Source organism: Artemia franciscana, chromosome 1, assembly GCF_032884065.1.
Source record: "Artemia franciscana chromosome 1, ASM3288406v1, whole genome shotgun sequence".
Taxonomy (NCBI): domain Eukaryota; kingdom Metazoa; phylum Arthropoda; class Branchiopoda; order Anostraca; family Artemiidae; genus Artemia; species Artemia franciscana.
The window spans coordinates 38,089,600-38,111,924 of NC_088863.1; the positions used below are offsets into that span (position 1 = coordinate 38,089,600).

Consider the following 22,325-nt stretch of genomic DNA (forward strand, 5'->3'; position numbering starts at 1 on the left):
ACTAAATTAACCTGAGAAATGAAGCATTTTCCGCACCTTGTTGCTGTCTGTATGAGTATGTATTTCCTTGTGGTCTCATAGCAGCTAGTATTGAGTAAAGAGGATATGCTACATGTTTTGATCTTGATTTACACATAAAACCGGTAGTTTTACTCGATTGGTATTACGCCTAAACATATTGCTTCATAACTTGACGCAACTCTTTTTCGTATATCCTACATAAATTTAACCATAAGAAGGAATCTTGGAAAATATAGATTTCTTTTTTTAGTAAGAAAAACAAGAACATGCACCTTCTAGATACCCTTGTGAGAATTGCAATCTATTATATACTTACTGTCAACAGATTAAAAAAAAATGGACCTCCACTGGATCAGAAATTAATCACTCTACTAAAAACGGACACAGATTACCATATATATAAGGAAGGCACCTAAAAATAATTGCACAGGAAACCTTGATTTTATAATTTAATTAACCATAAACAGCTAGCCTTACCACGTAGACAGCGGTACAATTTACACATCCCCATGAAACAGCTTGGGGTAGCCTTCAATGTACTTGGGTTCTATATTGGTACTTCATAAATACTATAAATGTTCCATTTACTACTCTCGGTTTGGATCTAAAAATTCAAGAAAAAAACGAGAAAATCACGTAGAATAATTTTCGACTCGCAAGAATGTAAACTAGGCTAAAAAACCGAAAACCTTTGAGCGAAATTAAGAAACGTCCAACGTCAAAAGCTGCTAAACGTAGCAAACGCAGAGAGGTGTTTTCAAGCTACGAATATGAGGACCGTAAGACCGAACATGCGGTAAAGGAACAGATGAGAGGGGTGGGGGCAATCCTTATAAGTAGGACATTTGACAGCAGGCATTGTTGCAAATCAACAAAACCTTTTGCTTACCAAGAAATTTTAGATTGTTGATTTTTACAGTTTAGGCACGAGCCGACTTTAAAGTTTCAGTGTCTGTGGGTTTCTCTCTATATAGCAGAATTACTTACCATTCAAAATCATAAACCAATTTAATTTTAGGAAGATGGTCTTTACACGTTTGCAAACTGGTCCACGTTTTATTCAGTCTCAGAACATTTTAGGGTGGGAAAACTTATTTGTATGCAATGGGTTACGCAACGTTTAGGAAAAACAATACAACTCAGTGAAATAGTTTCGTAAGTATTTGTGAAGCTCTTATTTGGCAATCAGTCCGTATACATAGATTAAAACTGTTCTTACAATCAAATTGATTCAAAAAACTTTTTCCAAATAGCAAGTTTTTCGAAGGAAAGCAAAGAGCTCCATTAAGCCAAGAATTAGCAAAATAAAGTCAAATAATCTTCCAATCGCAAAATTACTATTTCGCGTTACTAACAATAAATAAATAAAACTCAAACGAACAGAAATTACAATAATTAGCCATGCCAAACTCAAAATGGGCAAAACTCAACATGAGTAGGGCTGATAACCCCTGTGCCTTCTAAAGACTAGAACACAATTTGCGCTTTACTAAAAAAAAACAAAAAAACAAAAAAAAACAAATGACCATGGATTGTCAGTGACATATACTGATATTTATTCCTTAAAGTTTTGATAATTTTCTAGTTATGAAAGTAAGATGGGGGTTATCAGTCCTACTCAGGTTAATTTTTACTCGTTTTGAGTTTGACTCGGCTATTTATTGAATTCTGTTCGTTTTGAGTCTCATTTATAATTAATTTCTGTTCGCTTTTTTTTGGAAACATAATATTTTATACCGTTCCAGTTTTATGGCAATTGGTATTTACCAAGTGACACATAGCAACCGCAATTTCTGTTCGTCTGTCTCTCTGTCGGTCCCGGTTTCGCTAGTTCGGGCACTTCCAGATAAGCTAAGACGATGAAAGTTGGCAGGCGTATCAGGGACCACACCAGAAATAGTCTCTTCATCGATTCGACCATCTGGGAGGGGAGCGAGCGAACAAGATAGTTGAGTAGAATTGCATTTGCAACTAAAACAAATGATTGTTCTTCTTAAGTGTGGCTTGCTAGTCTAAGGGTATGATTCTCGCTTAGGGTGCGAAAGGTTCAAATCCCGGACTACCCCAATTTTTACACAAAGAAGATCCAAAACTAGATACGTAATCAATATAGCGATCGCTGAAAGTTGGCAGGCGTATCAGGGACCGGACCAGATTATATTAGAAATAGTCACTTCCTCATTTCAACCATTTGAGGGGGGGGGGAGTGGAAGGACGGTTAATTCGAAAAAATGAGAGGTATCTTTAACTTACCAACGGGTTATCAGATCTTAATGAAATTTGATATTTAGAAGAAACCTCGTGTCTCAGAGCTCTCATTTTAAATCCTGACCGGATTCGATGACATCGGGGTGAGTTGGAGGGGAAAATCAGAAATCTTAGAAAAGGGTTGCGTGGAGAGATCGGGATGAAACTTGGCGGGACAAACGTTACAATACCTAACAAGAAGAGACTGCAGGAACACTGCATTAGCAAGTTTATCTTTGTAATAAATGCCAATAAACGAAGAACAGCAAAATCGACAACCCAAGTACCGAGTCTAATTTTAGGTTTTGACCTCGTCACAAGTACCATATGAGCTCTTGTTTTCTACAAGAATCCATAATATGGGTTGCTATTTGTATGTAGAAGAGACTTTTACAACCATTATGATCCTGACGCAAACAGTATTTTTTAATTTAATTCTACAGCTTCTCAAGTTGAAATAAAAAATAAACCTTGATATCACTCCCAAAAGATTATATCTATGCTCTTGGACAATGTGGAAACACTTACACTCTTTCTATTTATTTGAATGGTAAAAGCAGAAGCAATATCCCTAAAAGCTTCAACTTAATACCCCAATCGTTCTCGATATATTGCTGAGGCATTTTATTGGCAACCAGAACTACAATGTCTTTTGATTTATTTTCAAGCAACATATAATTTAAAGCATAATGGACCATTAACATATTTGTGGGGAGGGGTTGACATGCCTAATATCCCTAAATACATAGTTACTGGGCTGTTCTACTATTCTGAACAAAATGGCTGTCTCAAAATTTTGAATGTATGCGTTTGGAAAGTGAATGGGCTTGAGAGAGAGGCTGCTTGCCCTCCAATCTTTTGTTACTCTAAAAAAAGGCACAACTTTTAACTTCAAATTAGCTCTTTTAAAAGTTTCACTAATATTTACAGCTGTTATAGAGTGGTCCTGCCTATCATATTGCTTACATGTCATTTTGATAATCTGCATGCATACAGTTTTTCCCTCAATTGAAACTCCCAAACGTTCCGAAAAAGTTCCATCTTAATACCTTTAGCGTCATTAGTTGCATTAACTGTACTTAATACACCATCAACCGTTCCTGAAGCATTTCTGATGCGTCCGCTCGACTACTTGTTAGGGCACAGCATGTTCCGAATTAGCTCCATAGAGTTTCTATTCATTCCAATTTTTCGCCTTAATATCCTTAGTTTTAATAGTAGTAGCTGTAGAATTAACTGTTGTAATTAACCGTAAGCCTAAGCTTTAGTGCAGTAGTAGTAATAATAGTAACAGTAGCATTAGTATGAGTAGAAGGAGTAGCATAAGGATGCAAATATTTTCTTTTGGTTAGTTCAAGATTCCTCACAACAAGCCCTGTTAGTTTCAACCTCACATCATACTCTTTCTAAAATATTGCTGTTACACCCTTTTGACAACCTGTATACAGAGGGCGTGTTCTGATTCAGTTCATCTTCCCCCTCAGAATTTCTTAAAAATTTCACCTTCATGTCCTTAGGCATAGTTGTCATATTAGTTACAGTAGTAGCATTGATATTGCTAGCAATAAGAACTTTAAACTACGCTGAACAAAATGAATGTATCTGGGGAAATAGCGGGCGTGTGAAGAGGATTACTTCCCTTCACAATCACTTTTGATGACTATTAAATGGGACACTAGCCTCTTCAATTTTCAGTCGAATGTGCCTTTTTCGAAGTTTCTAAGACAACAAATGACCATCTCAAAATTTCTGTAAGTTGAATTTTGCGAAAATACGAGGCGTGGGGTGAGAGGGTATCCACCCTCCAATCACTTTCAATCTTAAAAAGGGTAGGACTTCTGATTACCAATCCGATGAGCCTAACCTCCCCCCCCCCCCGAAGTTCGTGCGACCATCTGTTCTACATAAACCTTATATGCCCCAGGGTATAACTTACAACCCTTACCCAAAAGGACTGTGGGGAGGGAGGGGGTTGTCATCCTGAAAGGTATAATTTCTAGACCTTTCAACTACGTTTAACAAAATGGCAATCTCAAAATTTGGATTGGATGTGTTTGGAGAAATGGTGGGCGTGGGAGGGGCGTTAGTTTTTGGTTTCTGATAAAAATGTCACCAAAAAATGTTGGAACTTGCATCCATACCTCTTACGCAAAGGGAACATGGAAAAAATCAAAAAAGCCAAAAACAATAATAGTTCGAATGAAAATTGGGTCTTAAAAAGGCCCAACAAACCATTTTTTGAACTGCTAGAAATTTAAAACTTAAATTCCTGGTCAAGCGGACCCTGATTTAGCCCACAGTTTAGTTTAGTTTTGGGGTACGACTATCCTCAAACTTGTTAAACAATAAAGGGTCAATTTTTTTTCAATTGCCGCAAAGCTTTCAAGGATCATTGACGGGGGTTAGGAGACCATTAGTTTTGTCTGGAGGAGGGAAACTAGGGGGCTTTGTAATGTTCCAAAAAATTTTTGGAACACTAATTAGTTTGAAGTTTGCAACCACAAGCCTGTGGGTCAAGTGGAGTCTAAAAACTAGCTGGGCCTTAGCTGGGCGTAAAACTAGCTGGGCGTAAAGAGCAGGGCGTTGAGGAGGGGATATATATATATATATATACTAGCTGTTGGGGTGGCGCTTCGCGCCACCCCAACACCTAGTTGGTGGGGACGCTTCGCGCCCCCCCCAAGCCCCCCCGCGCGCGTAAGTCGTTACGCGCCATAATAGTTACGCGCCATTGTAGTTGTGTCCCTATGTCCCACCTTTGAATATAGATATATATATATATATATATATATATATATATATATATATATATATATATATATATATATATATATATATATATATGGTTTTAACTACGTAAAACTTGCGAATATACAACATTCTTTGCTGTCCCATTGTCTTTGCATATAAATAGATTGTCAGGTTTACCGACTCTTGAACATGCAACATATAATGGTCCATGGGAAAACAATCTGTATTCAGATCTATACCTCATGATTCTAATGATTGCCCTTGAGCTTTGTTGATGGTTATTGCTAATCGACCATTCCCTGTCCCGGTGTCCCGGTCGTCATTTATATCCCCCTGTTTCCCCCGGTGTCCCCGTTGTAGTTGTGTCCCTGTGTCCCGGTCGTCATTTATATTCCCTGTGTCCCGGTCGTCATTTGTATCCCGGTGTCCCGGTCTGTATATACATTCGTTTTTTAGTTTTGTTTTTCTCCTTTATTTTTTTCCTTTTTTTTTCTTTTTTAGTTTATTTAGATTTTTAGATTTTTTAGTTTTTTTATTAGTTTTTAGTTTTTTTTCTTTTTAGTTTTTTTGTAGTTTTTACCTTCTTTTTAGTTTTGTTAGTTTTTTTTTTTACTTATGTCCTGGTCGTCATTTATACTCCCTGTGTCCCGGTGCTTTGTTGATTGCTAATCGAACATTCCTTTTGTCCTGGTCGCTTTTTCTTTGAGTGTCGTCATTTATTTTTTTCTTTTTTAGTTCTTTTAGTTTTTACCTTTTTTATTTTTTTTTAGTTTTTTAGATGAAAATTTTTTTTAGTTTTTTCCTTTTTTTCTTTTTAGTTTTTTATTGGTTTTTACCTTTATTTTAGCTTATTTTTCAGTTTTTTCCTTATTTTTAGTTTTTTTTTTATTTTTTATTTTTTTAGTTTTTTACCTTTTTTTAGTTTTTTTAGTTTTTTTAGTTTTTTAGCTTTTTTACTTTTTTATTAGTTTTTAGTTTTTTTTGTAGTTTTTGTGTTTTTTACCTTTGTTTTAGCTTATTTTTCAGTTTTTTCCTTTTTTTTAGTTTTTTTTAGTTTTTAGTTTTTTTAGTTTTTTACCTTTTTTTAGTTTTTTTTAGTTTTTTTAGTTTTTTAGCTTTTTTATTTTTTTTATTAGTTTTTAGTTTTTTTTTTGTTGTTTTTGCCTTTTTTTAGTTTTTTTAGTTTTTTAGCTTTTTTATTAGTTTTTAGTTTTTTTTGTAGTTTTTGCCTTTTTTTAGTTTTTTTAGTTTTTTAGCTTTTTTATTTTTTTTATTAGTTTTTAGTTTTTTTTTGTAGTTTTTGCCTTTTTTTAGTTTTTTCAGTTTTGACGTCACCTGATCCAGTTTTTTCAGGTGACGTCACCTGATCCACACATCCACAGACAGACAACTTATTTTTATATATATAGATTGGTATCGAAATTCTTTTTTTAAGAGTTTCGGTTACTATTGAGCCGAGTCGCTCCTTACTTACAGTTCGTTACCACGAACTGTTTGATAAGTTTTGTCGAACACGAACAGAGTTAAACCACAACATAAATATATATAAACAGTAGTGAAAAGTTTATTCAAACATGAGACACATCAAAGGGCGCTGACTGGGAAGTTGATAATACGTCAGAGCAATATATCTCCCATAATGCTATTGTAATGCTTTAAATAGTTGTCTTAGGGCATGCACGAAAGGCAGAGTCATGAAGAGAAGTGTGTGTTTGATGTTCCCCAAAAATATTTAATGGAGAGTACAGGACTTTTCGCTACTGTTTGCATATATATTTATGCTATGGTTAAAACCTAAAATAGCTGTTTAATGTCCGTGCGTTCATACAAAAGATAAGGATCCTCAAGAACCATTATTGGCATATAGGGCGTCAGATCAACGTTTCAGTTGTTGGGTCTTTTTCACAAGGACAAGTAGCAAACTTGTCATTGTGTGTTTAGTTTTTTCTTTTATTTGATTTATGTTTTTGTGTGCTTAGTACTTAGTTTATTAGCACTGATCAAATTTCTTCTAATGGTAAATCACTGGATTTACTGAGTTTACTCGTAATAGTTTCTTAAACGATAGATGAGACTCACAAAAACAAAATCAATTTTTTTATACATTTTTTTTTCAGAATACTGGGGCTTGAGGTGTGTCAACTTCGGCTGCTATTTAATTTTTCAAAAGAGGTAGTGACGTCTAGATTTTAAAATTAATATTTTTCTAAATTGTTGTCAATGAGAGGAGTTGAGGTGGGATTTAAAAATACTAGCAATAACAAAAAACTTCCCTCTAAAAGACTGAAATTGTTGAAATGTGCAAATTTTTAGAATTATTCTAACATTTATTGTAAAAAAAAAGAATATCGGAAAAGCTGTTTCCTCAGATACAATTGTACACATTACTTGAAAATATCCGAAATATTTAGCTCTTCTTAAAGTTTCTACAGGCAACTTTGGTGTCTTTTGAAATATTCTAGGATATCTTGAGAAAATTTCCTTGAGAAATTTCCTCCAATGCGGCTTGAATGCCAAAACATTTACATTTCTTGAGTGAAAATTGCAAAATCCAACATTTTTCACCGCAAGATATATCAGCGACATGTTTGTTTAACCTTATGTTGGTTTTTTCTTTTTCTCTAATTTTAAATTCTTTTTTTAGTTGGAAATAATCAAGTTATTGTTATGTGTATATCATTTGCTCATCTTATTCAGCTTATGCGACATTTTTAAAAGAATGATATCATCTTTACCTTTAAACACAAATTAATGTTACTTGAGTGAAAACCCGTTGAAAATCTCGCTATCAAACTGACTTCAACTCCAGAACATGTTTAAAATGATCAGGTACCAATCGGCTTTACAACATTTTTTTCTTTTTTAATTAAACATGTTTTTTTTAAACATGTTTTTTAATTTTTTTTTCTTTTTTGACTGCATTTTAAAAAGCTAATTTCAAAATTTTTTCGTCCTGGACCAACTTGAAAAAAATACTTGACAAAAAAGTTTTACCTAACGTGACCACACACGAACTGTGCACGCGAGGACAGTGTCAAGAGCACAGTAAAGCCCTGTTTTATTAAGAAAGCCTCATTCTGATTCAATCCTCACTTTCTAAGTTTTATTAAGGAACTAGCTGTTGGGGTGGCGCTTCACGCCACCCCAACACCTAGTTGGTGGGGGCGCTTCGCGCCCCCCCCCCAAGCCCCCCGCGCACGTAAGTCGTTACGCGCCATATTAGTTACGCGCCATTGTAGTTGTGTCCCTATGTCCCACCTGTGAATATAGATATATATATAATATATATATATATATATATATATATATATATATATATATATATATATATATATATATATATATATATATATATATATATATATATATGTTTTTAACTACGTAAAACTTGCGAATATATAACATTCTTTGCTGTCCCATTGTCTGTGCATATAAATAGATTGTCAGGTTTACCGACTCTTGAACATGCAACATATAATGGTCCATGGGAAAACAATCCGTATTCAGATCTATACCTCATGATTCTAATGATTGCCCTTGAGCTTTGTTGATGGTGATTGCTAATCGACCATTCCCTGAGTCGCCATCGTCATTTATATATCCCCCTGTGCACCCCGGCGTCCCCTTTGTAGTTATGTCCCTGTGTCCCGGTCGTCATTTATATTCCCTGTGTCCCGGTCGTCATTTGTGTCCCGGTGTTCCAGTCTGTGATTTCTCTTTGAGTGTCCCGGGCGTCATTTATATTCCTTGTGTCCCGGTGTCCCGGTCGTCATTTATATCCCCCTGTGCCCCCCGGCGTCCCCATTGTAGTTGTGTCCCTGTGTCCCGGTCGTCATTTATATTCCCTGTGTCCCGGTCGTCATTTGTATCCCGGTGTCCCGGTCTGTATATACATTCGTTTTTTAGTTTTGTTTTTCTCCTTTATTTTTTTCCTTTTTTCTTTTTTTTCTTTTTTAGTTTATCTAGATTTTTAGATTTTTTAGTTTTTTTATTAGTTTTTAGCTTTTTTGTAGTTTTTACCATTTTTTTAGTTTTTTTAGTTTTTTTTTTTTTACTTATGTCCTGGTCGTCATTTATACTCCCTGTGTCCCGGTCGTCATTTGTGTCTCGGTGCTTTGTTGATTGCTAATTTATATTATATTTATATTTATATTTTTTATATTTATTAATGTTTTTTTAGTTTTCTTTTTCTCTTATTTTTCAGTTTTTTCCTTTTTTTTAGTTTTTTCTTTTTTAGTTTTTTTTGTTTTTTACCTTTTTTTTAGTTTTTTTAGTTTTTTAGCTTTTTTAGTTTTTTTATTAGTTTTTAGTTTTTTTTAGTTTTTGCCTTTTTTTAGTTTTTTCAGTTTTTTTTAGTTTTTAGTTTTTTACCTTTTTTTATTTTTTTTTAGTTTTTTAGCTTTTTTAGTTTTTTTTTTCTTTTTAGATTTTTTTGTAGTTTTTACCTTTTTTAGTTTTTTTTCTTCTTTTGTATTAGTGTGAAATAATTCAGACGTCATATGCGGACAAACACGACGTCACTCGGCAGACAGACAGACAGACATAACCCACAAACAACTTATTTTTATATATATTTATTAATATTTTTTTAGTTTTCTTTTTCTCTTTTATTTTTCAGTTTTTTCCTTTTTTTTAGTTTTTTTCTTTTTTAGTTTTTAGTTTTTTTTAGTTTTTTACCTTTTTTTAGTTTTTTTTAGTTTTTTTAGTTTTTTAGCTTTTTTAGTTTTTTTATTAGTTTTTATTTTTTTGTAGTTTTTGCCTTTTTTTATTTTTTTCAGTTTTTTTTTAGTTATTAGATTTTTACCTTTTTTTAGTTTTTTTTAGTTTTTTAGCTTTTTTAGTTTTTTTTTTCTTTTTAGTTTTTTTTGTAGTTTTTACCTTTTTTAGTTTTTTTCTTCTTTTGTATTAGTGTGAAATAATTCAGACGTCATATACGGACAAACATGACGTCACCTGATCCACACACAGATCCACACACAGACAACTTATTTTTATATATATAGATGAATGGAAACGATTCCCTCCCTATCCAGCCAAATTAAGGAATGAGTTAAGAAGGGCCTCTTACAGTAGGAAATTTTTATCATCCCTCAACTTGATTATACAGGGAAGGAAACAAAAAAACAAAAAACAAAAAAATTACATATTCCTCTATAGTTAATTAAAGTTAACATCATTCCCTAATAAAACGTAAAAAATGAGAAACAAATTAGGCCTGAAATTCAATGTTGATGCAGCTCTGTGACGCTAAAATTTCAGCAATTAAACTAATATATTTTGGTTCAGGTTTTAACAAAAAAATTACCGCTGTTTTCAAGAAGTTTATCCCAAACTACCCGAGAAGCATCTCAAGGACGGATAAATTATCGGACATAAGTTTATTGAATGAAAAAGCAAATTTATTGCAAAATCAAGACAATTTTGTCATTTTAAAAGTACTCAAATACAAAGCACAAATCTTTTCAAATACAAATCAAAAATTATTCGCAAGGAGCGTTTTCGCAGAATATGACGTTGGCTATTTTACAAAAAAAGATAATAACAACAAAAACAAATAATACCTATGAAAAATTTTTTTTAGTGGCTTCTTCTACATTCCACGAGCATGATGACAGGGTAACCCTTGCAACATGCTCTTCTACCTTCATATTAACGAGTTGTTTCACCATTTTATCACAATCGGGGTCATTATATGGACCTGGAACAGAATAAAAGATTGTTCTTCAAATTAAAATTTACCAATAATTATTAGTAAACTGATTAAGCAAAGCAAAACACTCATGACTACTCATGACGTATAGCCTTGCTTCTCGGATTCTGTGTTGTTGTACTACTTTCACTAGATAATTTTCTAAACAAATAGGACAACGCCATAAACTATCTAACAATTTTTACTTCCGTATTTACTTAAGACTAAAGCTTTTTCTTTCGTTGATATAAGGGTTACATTCTTTTTGCAGTAGTGACTTTAATTTTTTCAATGACGTCATCAACCAGGTCTCAGATGGGAGTCTATCTTCTTGGCAGCACTGTGACTGTACTAAATAGAAGTGAATTACCATCCATACATATGGCACTTGGTCTATTTCTACATAACCACCTGGAAAAGGGTGAAACAATCAGACAATCTTTGACTTCAACTATCAAAGAAATAGCTACATTTTGGTATAAAGCCAGGATTCCAACTAGAGATGTGCAGAATTGTCAAACTAAACAGGAGAAGCTATTTGAAGGATGGTGCTTATTGAAAAAGAATAAAGGTAGGCAGTCAGTTAAACAACAATCAAGAGAAGCAGAGTTTCTATGTAAGCTGGACAACCTTTTTGACATCGCTCACGTGAACACCATGAACATAATGAAAATAAAAGAAGATAAACAGTTTTTACAGGCTCAAAGAGAAAAAGGTAGAAAATGGTTGGTAGGGATAAAAAATTAGCCAGAAAGGAGAAACAAGTTGTAAAAAGGCTAGAAAAGACATTAGCGAGACAACAGACCACCGAAGGAAGAGAAAAGGGGCAAAATGACAGCAAAATGATGGATATGATATTGTCATCTAGCAGTGATGAAGAAGATACAGACAATAGTGACGATGATACTGTGAGCTGCAAGGCAGGACCAACACAAGAAAATAGACAGAGAGGTAGAAAAGTAGTTATAACTCCACAACTTACAGCAACGTTAGACAGAACCAAAATATCTGACCGTAAAGCAATGTTCGTCATTAGTGAAACTGTCAAAAGTTTGGGACATAACATCACTGATCTAGCTCTTAATCGTAACTAAATTCGTCGATTAAGAATGAAAAACCGGTCCGTAGAGTCAGTCGTCTTGAAAGCCGGGTTTCAAGGTAACGTACCACTAGTAGTTTACTGGAATGGCAAGCTCACTGCTGGCTTAACAAGTAAAGAGCAAGTTGATCGACTACCCGTCATAGTTTCAGGAAAAGGGGTCTCCCAGTTATTGACAGTTGCAAAACTAACCAGTGATACAGGTGAAGCCCAAGCATCAGCTGTATACCCTGCAATAGGAGACTGGTGCATCACAGAAAACATCCGTGCAATTTGCTTTGACACAACCAGCTCCAACACTGGTCGACTGGCTGGAGCGTGTGTTCTATTGAAACAGAAGATTGGTAACGAGCTTTAGTCCCTTGCATGAAGACATCCCGTCATGGAGCTGCTCATCGGTGCTGTATTTCAATTTCGTCTTGGATCAACATTTGCTCCTCAAGTTCCAATATTCACTCGTTATCAACAGAACTGGATGTTTGTTGATCAATCCAGGTTTGAAAGAGGAATGTCAAGCGATGCCGTATCTACGTCAGTTCAAGATATCGAGGACAGTACCACTGAGTTTGCTAAGGGTTATCTTAGAGAAAATCAACCAAGGGATGATTATAGAGAATTTTTGGAGCTAGTTATAATCTTTCTAGACTCGGTTCTTGAGAGGGGAATTCGATTCATAGCACCTGGGGCTACACACCATGCACGATGGCTGTCAAAGGTCATCTATAGTCTAAAAATTTGGATGTTCAGAGGGCAGTTTCATTTGAGTAAGAAAGAAGAAAAGGGGTTGCAAGATGTGTGTATCTTCGCAGCACGTGTTTATCTAAGACTGTGGATGAGAGCTCCAAAACCAGCTAGTGCTCAATATCATGATGATCAATTATTAATATCACTGTTGAATAATTTGGCAATCAATTCAGAAATATTCAGAGTGACGTCCATGAAGATGGCTAACCATTTGTGATATTTATCTCGATGGTTTAATCGATGGCAAAGAAACAACCTGACCTTTGCTGACAGACCTAAATGGACCAAAAGCTGCTGCAATATGTAACGTTACCCAGGCAATGTAAATGTAATTTCCAGGTTTTAAGTTTGACATCTTACATAGGCTAATTTCAACTCGTTTCAAGTTTTAAATTCACTCTATACTTTTCACTCATCTATTTCAGTGAAATCCGTCTAATGGGGACACCAAAACATACAAGAAATGAAAGGTTACAAAAAAAAAATCTACTGTATGAGCCACAAGCCCATGGCCACCTGTGTTATTGGTACCGCTCCTACCAGTAGTTTGGGCTGTGGCAGTGCTACAACTTCTATCAGTACTGCTTTTGACAGTATACGATCTACAGGGAATGAGTGCCAGAATATTTGGCCCACAGGGTCCCAGGCCCGCTGTTGCTTTCATTGTATCGCTGAAGGAGGATACTGAGACTCCTCTGTTACCATCTAGGTAAAACAACCTATATAAATTGAGCCTTTAGCGGTTATTCCTAGAATTGATCAACTCTCATCAACTACACATCCCCAATGATCAAGGCCAGAGTGAAGAATTGAATTCCCCGACTCTAGCAGCTGGCGCTCTTATTCTAAAGCTTAATCCAGTTCCTGGGTTAAGCTTTCCTAAACTGTATCTTTCCTTGCAGAAGATCTCAGTGATATCTATACATGAAGCTCTCCCTGTACTAATCGTCCTTATTAACAATCTGAGACTATAGCTTGGTGAAAATAATAAAATGTAGCATAGATAAGAAAAAAGATAAAAATATTACGATTCACATGTTAACGGCTATACAAGAACTTAGCTGTTTTCCATCAAAGATACAAAAGCACGAGAAACCACCTGCAGGATTACGACCCAATCCGCGACATCGAAGGGAGACTTTGTGTACCCATCTACGCGCCGAATCGACGGCTTACTCTCATCGCTGGGACACTACAGACTTTAACCGCTGTAATATCTCCGTAAGTATGGCCGGTGAGTCATAGCTGGTCAGTCTATTCTAAGCACTCAGCTTTTTAGCGATCCTTATTAACAATAGACGCACGGAAAAAATATTAAAAGAATAGACCCAGCTAAAAAGAAATCAAATAAAAAAAAATAATAAAAATAAATAAATCAGACAAAATAAGAAACAAAACTCTCATAGAAAACATTAAGGAAGAATCGCAATCCAAGAAAGATTGTGCTCTAATTAACCCTCCGGGACTGTTATAGTTCTGTAGAAATAAATTATAATAATATTGAAATAAAATTGTGTTAGCAGTACGTTAATACAGTTAAAATATGTTTTTCTTTATTTATTTTTTATTTATTTTACGATTCCTGAACCTTGTTAAACCAACCAAACTCCTGTTATTTTCATCTGACGAACTTCTATTCGAACAAGAAAGACAGAAAAGAAGAAAAGAAAGAAAAAACAAAATATAACTAAAAAGAGACACTAAAACTTCGATGGTAGTCCAGAAATCCTGTATAACTTTTGATTGTCTGGAATTAACAGACACTTTGAAAAAAAACCCTGTGTTCTCTCTTTTACTCCACTATCCTCGCATTGTTTTGTGCAGTGGGTAATAAATAAATTATTATTATCATAAGAAATAGGCTTAATCCCTCTCCTACCTACTATAGTTTAGTCTTGCTTGTCTGCAAAATACTTTTTTATATCTTTTGTACTTGTAAAGAAATTTTTTTTCTTTTTGTCGAGACCAGAGGTGGCTACGTCATTGGTTTGTAAGACCAAAACGGGAACCAAAACTTTTTTAGGGCTTCAAGTCACATAGATGTATTACACACAGGAGTAACGTATGAACAATGGATCTTAAGTTCCACGACTTCCAGAGCATTTTCGTCAATCAGTATCATGTCAGAAGTACTTTAGAACAATGCTTTATTAATTTCTTTATAAAGCTGATATAATAGGAAATAAATAGTTAATAAAAGAAAAAAAAATATTATATTCATAGTCAATCGAGTAAGTAGCACAAAAACGAATAATTTCCCCAATATTTCTACCCATCATTAAGTGACTTCTCTTTCCAGAATTAAATTTAAAATTCAAATGAAGACCATTAGAACTAAAAATGAAGCCGATTAGTAATCGGCTTCCTTTTGACTGCCTGTCACAGCTCCCAAAATGCAAGTTTTACTGTTTAGATCAAATGTGAATAATAGACTCTTCTATTCATGAAACGCTGTGTATAAGGGAACTTTTTATAACATCACTCTCATAACAGAGCATTCGTCCCTGAAGTATTATGGAATAAAGTTAAACTTTATGCTAAAGAGTGGAGGGTTGAACGGACGGCAGCTCTCCTAATAAGCAGGTCATTTTACGATGGTTTTAGATCACTTTTCACTTTCATTCCAAAAAATTATTCTATTCCATTCCAGTTCTTTTTAACATCGTATTGAGAATAGGGAATTTACCCCCAGAATCATAGTTTACCTTAGATCAGTCAGATCACCCCTGTTTAGCTTATTTGGCGATTCTAGCGTATATGGTCATTTATTGATACGTTCCAAATTTTTTCTAGTAGTTTGAGTTAGATAATGTTTCATCAGCGTCAGTTCCGCACTGAAAAAAAAAAACTTGATAATGGCGGGTATAGCCAAATATATAGCCATATTTTAAAGCCAAATATATAGCCATAAACAAAAGGCATAAATAGCATAAAACTTTGGTCAGCATTCATCATAAAACACTTAAATGAAACACTACATTATTCATCAGCGTCAGTTCTGCACTGAAAAAAAAACAAAACTTGATAATGGCGGGTATAAGTACTGTCAAAATCCTATAAAAAAAAAACCGAGGACTTGCAAAAAAAAAAACGCACTTTGAATTTTTTTTTTTACATATAAACCTCCGTTAGAAAAAAAAAATTTTCTACTTACTACCAGCATATATATTATTCCAGTGTGCGGCCGTTTTTTTGTACGTTTCATAAGATTGTTTATACTGTCCAGCGACAATGGCATCTAGCGGATCATCCGGTTCTGGTGAAGCCAGTAGTGCTTGGATGCTCATAAGCACTGACCGGACTGTCATCGATGCAGCCCTGAAAAAAAGGCATAAAGGCATTAAATATGATCAAGGGAGAAAAGACAACAGAAAAAAAAGAAGACCCATTGACTAAGGATATATTTTTCTCACAATTTGATCATCTCATCACGTCGCAATTGTCCATCTATCCAATTTTGGTTTAAGGCAATAGATACATTATGCAAAGAATAGGCGATATAGTAAAACTAAAATCATATGGTATGATAATATAGTAAATATCTAATTTACTAAACGAACAATAATTGTATTATAAGTCTAAGTTTTCTTGAGAACGGCGCAATATTTTTTTTTTCTTTCTGAAAATTGACATACTACCATTTTCTGGTAAAGCGATCTAGATAGATCACGACTTTTGGAAAATTCCTTTTCCCCTCCCCGTCTCCTTGATATGACTGAAACTTGAGTTGACTGAAATTAGAGATTCCTGGAGGTTCAAGGCCTTGAGCATAATAAGGAGGAGTCAATCAATTCGAATAGCCTGTTTTTTAATCAGTTATTTGATCTAATTTTTGATCGATAAACTTATTTATTGCTGAGATTTTTAGTAACTTAGTTTTCTTTATTTTATATTATATTTCATAGACAACGTCTGTTTGTTAAACAGCCAAAATCATTCGCTTAAGTTGTATTCAAAAAATTCCTTGTTATCTTCTTTTATTTGTATGTGCTAAATATTAAAAAACCAACAAAATAAGAGTTGATTTGATTATCAGAACTTTCCACGTGGAGGAAAGGGGGAGGGGGAATTGGTCAGAAAGTGCGAAGAGACACTGGGATAAGGAAAAGATTAATTTCATTTTGCTAAAGTCGAATTTATCAGAGGATATAATTTCCAGCAGTAGTTTAATCGAAGAAGTATTTTTTTTGTTCTCGCGTTGCTGAACAAAGAGGCTTGTAATATTACTGCTAAGATCGTTGACTGTCTCCCAGGAGAATACAAATCGTATAAAAGGCATGATTCTGTGAAGTATAAACAGGAAGGAGGTGTCAAATTCACGTCAGAGTTTCTTCATGAGATTGAAATCGCTCATTTGCCACTCAAAGAATTAAAGAAAACAGATAATTTTTTCAGTTAATTAATACTATATATAATATAAAATAACATTAATTTCTGAATACGTTGGCAATTTTTGATTTTTCGACAATATAAACAAATAAAAAGTCAAATTTTATAAAATATATTTTGTTTTTGGATAAGCCCATGTGACGCTCTTACCCTTAGAAGGCCGAGGAGGTAGCAGCCCTATTCTAGTTAGTGGTAATTTCTGTTTGTTTTGGGCAGCGTTTATTCATTGAAACTAATATCTATTCTTTTTAGGTTCGAATTATTTATTACTGCTCGTCTTGGGTTTTAATACGCATATTTGAAAAGCTTCTTTTTTAGAAAACGTCTTTAAAAAATAATTTCACTTCAGTTTTCAGAGTTATATATTTATAACTGGTTAATATTAAGAGTATTTGTAACCGCTTTAAAGTTATTCTGTTTGAGGAAAAAAAATACTGGATAGCAACATAAATTTTAGACAATGTTTGAGCATTCAGTAAAATTTTTTGTAACCAATAGCTTTCTGCTTTTACTTTTTGACATTAGTTTTAAAACGGAATAATTGATGGATTCGGATGGGAGAAATTTTTGACTATAAGAATTGAAAATCCACGCAGAATTTGTCTTCTTTGAGGCTGAAACCATCCTTATCCCCATCTTGTAAGCAGACTATAATATAAATGTATCTTAATCCATTGTTAGATTTAAAGGATTTTGTTGCCTTAAAAAAAAGAAGAAGAATAAGACGGCATGAATCAATACAACCAGATTTGTTACCTTAATTTTTTGCCTTACTTTTGGTTCTGAAATTTTAATTGAAGTGTCTACACGGCTAGAAGTTTTAAAGCAGACCAGCGTAATTTCTTCTTTTTGAATTGATAGTTCTCGATGAGGTCTGATTTGTCCGGTCTACTTACTGCAAAAGTTTCAAGCCGATTGTAGAAAACAATGGCGTTGTCCAATCCGGGGTGTGACTTGGTCGATCCACTCCATTTTTTAAAACCATTTTTTCTTAATGTTTTTTTTTTTGTCCCAGAGCACATACCCAGTACGTTACTGGCCTATCAAAGATAGAATATTGGTCGCAATGAATAAAAGCAACCATCTTTTCCCATAACTTTTTTTCGCATTGATATCCCTTTGTATCCATCTATATATCTGTATATATCTATATATCTGTATATATCTATATATCTGCATATATCTATACATCTGTTTATATCTATATATCTGTCTATATATCTTAAAAATACTTTTGTTTTAATATAGTTCTACTTGACAATGTATACATCCACTGAAATTTGCGAAGCTCTTGGAGACAAAAAAAAAAAAATTCCGCTTATTTTTGGGCATTCCGGATCGACATAGCCAAAATAAGTTTAAAATGTGTTGTCAAAGTTATGAATGTCATTTTCAAGCTGATTGGAGAGAAAATTAAAGGTTCCATTTTTTGCGGCTCAAATAATTTGGTATGTAGAATGGTCTACACATCCAAAGTCAAGTAACAGGGCTGAGCCCTAGTCTTAGCTGATAAAAAAAAATGTTCTGAATTCATTTTCGGGCCAAACTGTTTTTGTTTCATGTTTTTCTGAGGCTTCCATTGACACAATTCGTTGACTGGCATAAGTTTCAAGAAAAATAGTCTGTTTTTTTTTTCGATAGACCATACAAATCCATACCCCACTTAGAATTGACCATGCAAAACTTAAAAGACAAAACACAATGTGATACGACTGTTGCAGAGATCTTCATTAAAGAGCCGCTTTCAAAAACTTACGAGTTTCTTGCAATACATTCTATTACTCTTAGTGATAGTATACATTTTTTATCCTCTAATTAAAAGCACGGTGAAGTATGCTCCATTGGTAGAGCCAGTTTGGCTGTAACCCTTTGTTCATAACCTTAAGAGATTGCACAGATTTGCCCAATACTAAAATACTAAACTAAATCTAGGGTATAGATATAATACCCCCCTCTCCCACCTCCTGGAGTTATGGTAGTTTCAGACATGAGTTTAGGTATGAGTAGGCTACAGCAGCTCCCTAGACAAAAATCCCATCATATTCAGAAAGTAAATAGGCTAAACCTTTGCATAAGATATTTTACTCTGTTAGAGTGATATACCCTATAATTTGTGTAAATATAGTTAGACTTACCATTGAGTTTTTAGAATATCTAAACAAATGGCCCCAGTAACGGACGATATATTTGGATGCCAGATTTTTGTCAAAAACTTCACCTGAAAGGACACAAGGAATTTTAAAGTGAGAAACACGTTGTCAGACTTATTAAAAAAGTAAAATGAGACTGGAGTATAAACTGTGCTATTAGAGAAAGTATAATCAATTTAATCTCTCCTTTATAGTCGACCTTCTTTATTTTTTTTCAAGAATATCGTTTTTTATAAGTAAAAGCAAAAAAGAAGCAAAAAATGAAGCATAGATATTTTTTCACTCCTATAACACATCTGTTTTCGCTTGGCTTTGCTGCTGCATAACCATGCTCCGTTTCTTCGTTGTTTTTTTTTAAATGTGGAAATATTTCAGTACTATAGCGTACATTCTCTCTTTATTTAGCTTTTCTGTTTATTTTTTCAAAGAAAACTTCAACTAAACTTTTAATGAAGTTGAGTACAAGAAAAAGCAATTTCAGCGCTTAGTCTAATATTTTGATTCTCTAACAGCTGTTCACGAGCTATAGGCTGCATAACACTAACACCATACGAGACCCTTGCAAGCGGTACGTGAAAGCTTTTGGGGCATTGTTTCTATACTCTTGGAAGAAACTACTATAAGGGTGAATTTATATTATGGATTTCTGTCTTGCTTTATCTGAAGGTAACAATATAACTATGAATTTCAAGGGCAAATTGTAGGGCTTATTCCCAAAAAACAAACAGAATAAGTATTCAAAATATAATTTATTAGTTTTTTATAATGAACAAGAGCTAAGAGCTCAAATGGCACTTGTGACGAGGTCGAAAGAGCCAAGAGATCTTATGGTATGAGCTCTAGCAAAGTTCTAAGAATCAATAGATTGCTTTAAAAGGAAAATCAGAGGCCTAACACCGGTCGGAATTTAAAATAAGAGCTCTGAGTCACGAAGTCCTTCTAGATATTAAAATTCATTAAGACCTGATCACCCACTCGTAAGTTAGAAATACCTCAATTTTTTTAATTTTTCCTCTCCTTTTAGCCCCCCCCCCCCAAAATGGTAAAATGGGGGAAAACGACTTTATCAAGTCAATTTGTGTAGCTCCCTGACACGCCTACCAATTTTCATCGTCCTAGCACGTCCAGAAGCTCCAAACTCGCCAAAGTACTTAACCCCAACACCTAACTCCACCAAAGAGAGTGGATCCAGTCTGGTTACGTCAATCACGTATCTACGACATTCATAAGCGTTTTCCAAGATTTCCAGTTTCCCCCTCTAAGTTCCCCCAATGTCAAAAGATCTGGTCGGGATTTGTAATAAAAGCTCTGAGACATGAGTTCCTTCTAAATTTCAAATTTCACTAAGATCCGGTCACCCGTTCTTAAGTTAAAGATATTTCAATTTTTCTGATTTGTCCAAATTAACAACCCCCAACTCCCTCAAAGAGAATAGATCCGTACCAATTATGTCAATCTCGTATCTATAACTTGTGCTTATTCTTCCCATCAAGTTTCACCCCGATCTCTGAACTCTAAGGGTACCTCGATTTTCACGTTTTCCAAGAATTTCGGTTTCCCCCTCCAACTCCCTTCAATGTCACCAGATCTGGTCGAGATTTAAAATGAGAGTTCTAATGCACAAGATCCTAATAGATAACAGATTTCATTGAGATCTGATCATCCGTTCGTAAGTTACAAATACCTCATTTTTCAAATTTTTCCGAATTACTCCCACCCCCCCAACTCCACCAAAGAGAGCGGATCCAGTCCGGTTATGTTAGTCACCTATCTTGGACTTGTGCTTGTTCTTTTCACCAACTTTAATCCCGATCTCTCCGCTCAAAGCATTTTCCAAGATTTCCGCCCTCCCCCCTAATGAACTGGATTCGGTCGGGATTTAAAATAAGAGATCAGAGTTCCGAGGTCCTTCTAAATATGAAATTTCATTAAGAAGCTATCACTCTTTCGAAACTCAAAATACCTCATTTTTCTATTTTTTTTAGAATTAAACCTCCCGCCCCCAACTCCCCCAAAGAGAGCAGATCCGTTCTGGTTATGTCAATCCCATATATAGGACTTGTGCTTATTTTACCCAACAAATTTCATCCCGATCCCTCCATTCTAAGCGTTTTCAAAGATTTTAGGTTCCACCCCCGCCCCCAAATTCTCCTTCACCGGATCCAGTCGGGATTAAAAAAAAGAGCTCTGAGATACGATATCTTTCTAAAGATTAAATTTCATCAAGATCTGATAATTTCTTCGTAATTTAAAAATATCTAATTTTTTTATTTTTCAGAATTAGCCCTCCTCCCCCGAAGATTATTTTTACTACCAAGTTTCTTCCCGATCCCTCCACTCTAAGTGTTTTCCAAGATTTTAGGTCCCTCCAATTCCCCCCGGTGTCACCAGATCCGGTCGGGATTTAAAAGAAGAGCTCTGAGACACGAGAAAAAATAAATAAAATAGCCAACTAGTTCCCCCCCTCTTTTTTTTCATGTGAGGTGCTTTTGGTCGTTACACTAATTTGCTCGCCCTCCGCTGTTTTGGTTTAGTTTCCCTTTTAAGTCATATGTGTTTTTCGTGTGTTTTATGCTTCGTTCTTTTTTTGTGAGTTTTTGGACTTTTTTTTAGTATCCCTTTTAATTTGTAGATATATATGTTTATTTCTTGACTTTTTTTTGTCCCCTTCTCTTTTTTTCTGACTTATATTTTTTGACTTTTTTTCTGACTTGTATTTTTATACATAATTTGATTATTCATTATTATTAGTGTTTTTTGCTTTGTTTGTTTTATTAGTCGACTCCGAAGTCCGAATTCGGCCCCCTGAGGGCTTGTGATAGTAATTTTTTGAAATAAATATCTTATCTTATCCTACGATATCCTTCCAAAAATCAAATTTCATAAGATCCGATCACTCCTTCGTAATTTAAAAATACCTCAACTTTTTCAAATTTTTCAGAATTAGCCCTACCTCCCCCCACCCCCAACTCCTTCAAAGAGAGCGGATCCGATCTAGTTATGTCTATCACGTATCTAGGACTTGTGTTTGTTTTTCCCACCAAGTTTCATTCCGATCCCTCAACTCTAAGATTTTTCCAAGATTTTAGGTTCCCCCCTCAATGCCCCCCAATGTCACCGGATCCGGTCAGGATTTAAATAAGCAATCTGAAACACGATATTCTTCCAAACTTCAAATTTCATTAAGATCCAATCACTCCTTCGTAAGTTAACAATACATCATTTTTTCTAATTT

General features: G+C 34.5%; 1 protein-coding gene across 2 annotated transcripts in view; it reads right to left on the reverse strand.

The window, feature by feature from the left end:
- Positions 1-457: 457 nt before the first annotated feature.
- The window catches only part of LOC136029216 (ubiquitin-conjugating enzyme E2-22 kDa-like), a 104,494-nt gene continuing 82,626 nt past the window's right edge, over positions 458-22,325 (reverse strand). The window contains exons 4-7 of one of the 2 annotated variants that reach the window (XM_065707432.1): positions 19,076-19,158; positions 15,706-15,869; positions 10,581-10,717; positions 458-625 (exon numbers count right to left, since the gene is read on the reverse strand). In XM_065707432.1, coding sequence (XP_065563504.1) covers positions 10,581-10,717; positions 15,706-15,869; positions 19,076-19,158 — 384 coding nt within the window. In that variant the 3' untranslated portion in view covers positions 458-625. Of the gene's footprint in view, positions 626-10,396; positions 10,718-15,705; positions 15,870-19,075; positions 19,159-22,325 lie in introns of those variants that run through there. The other variant, XM_065707423.1, reaches the window with a different exon arrangement.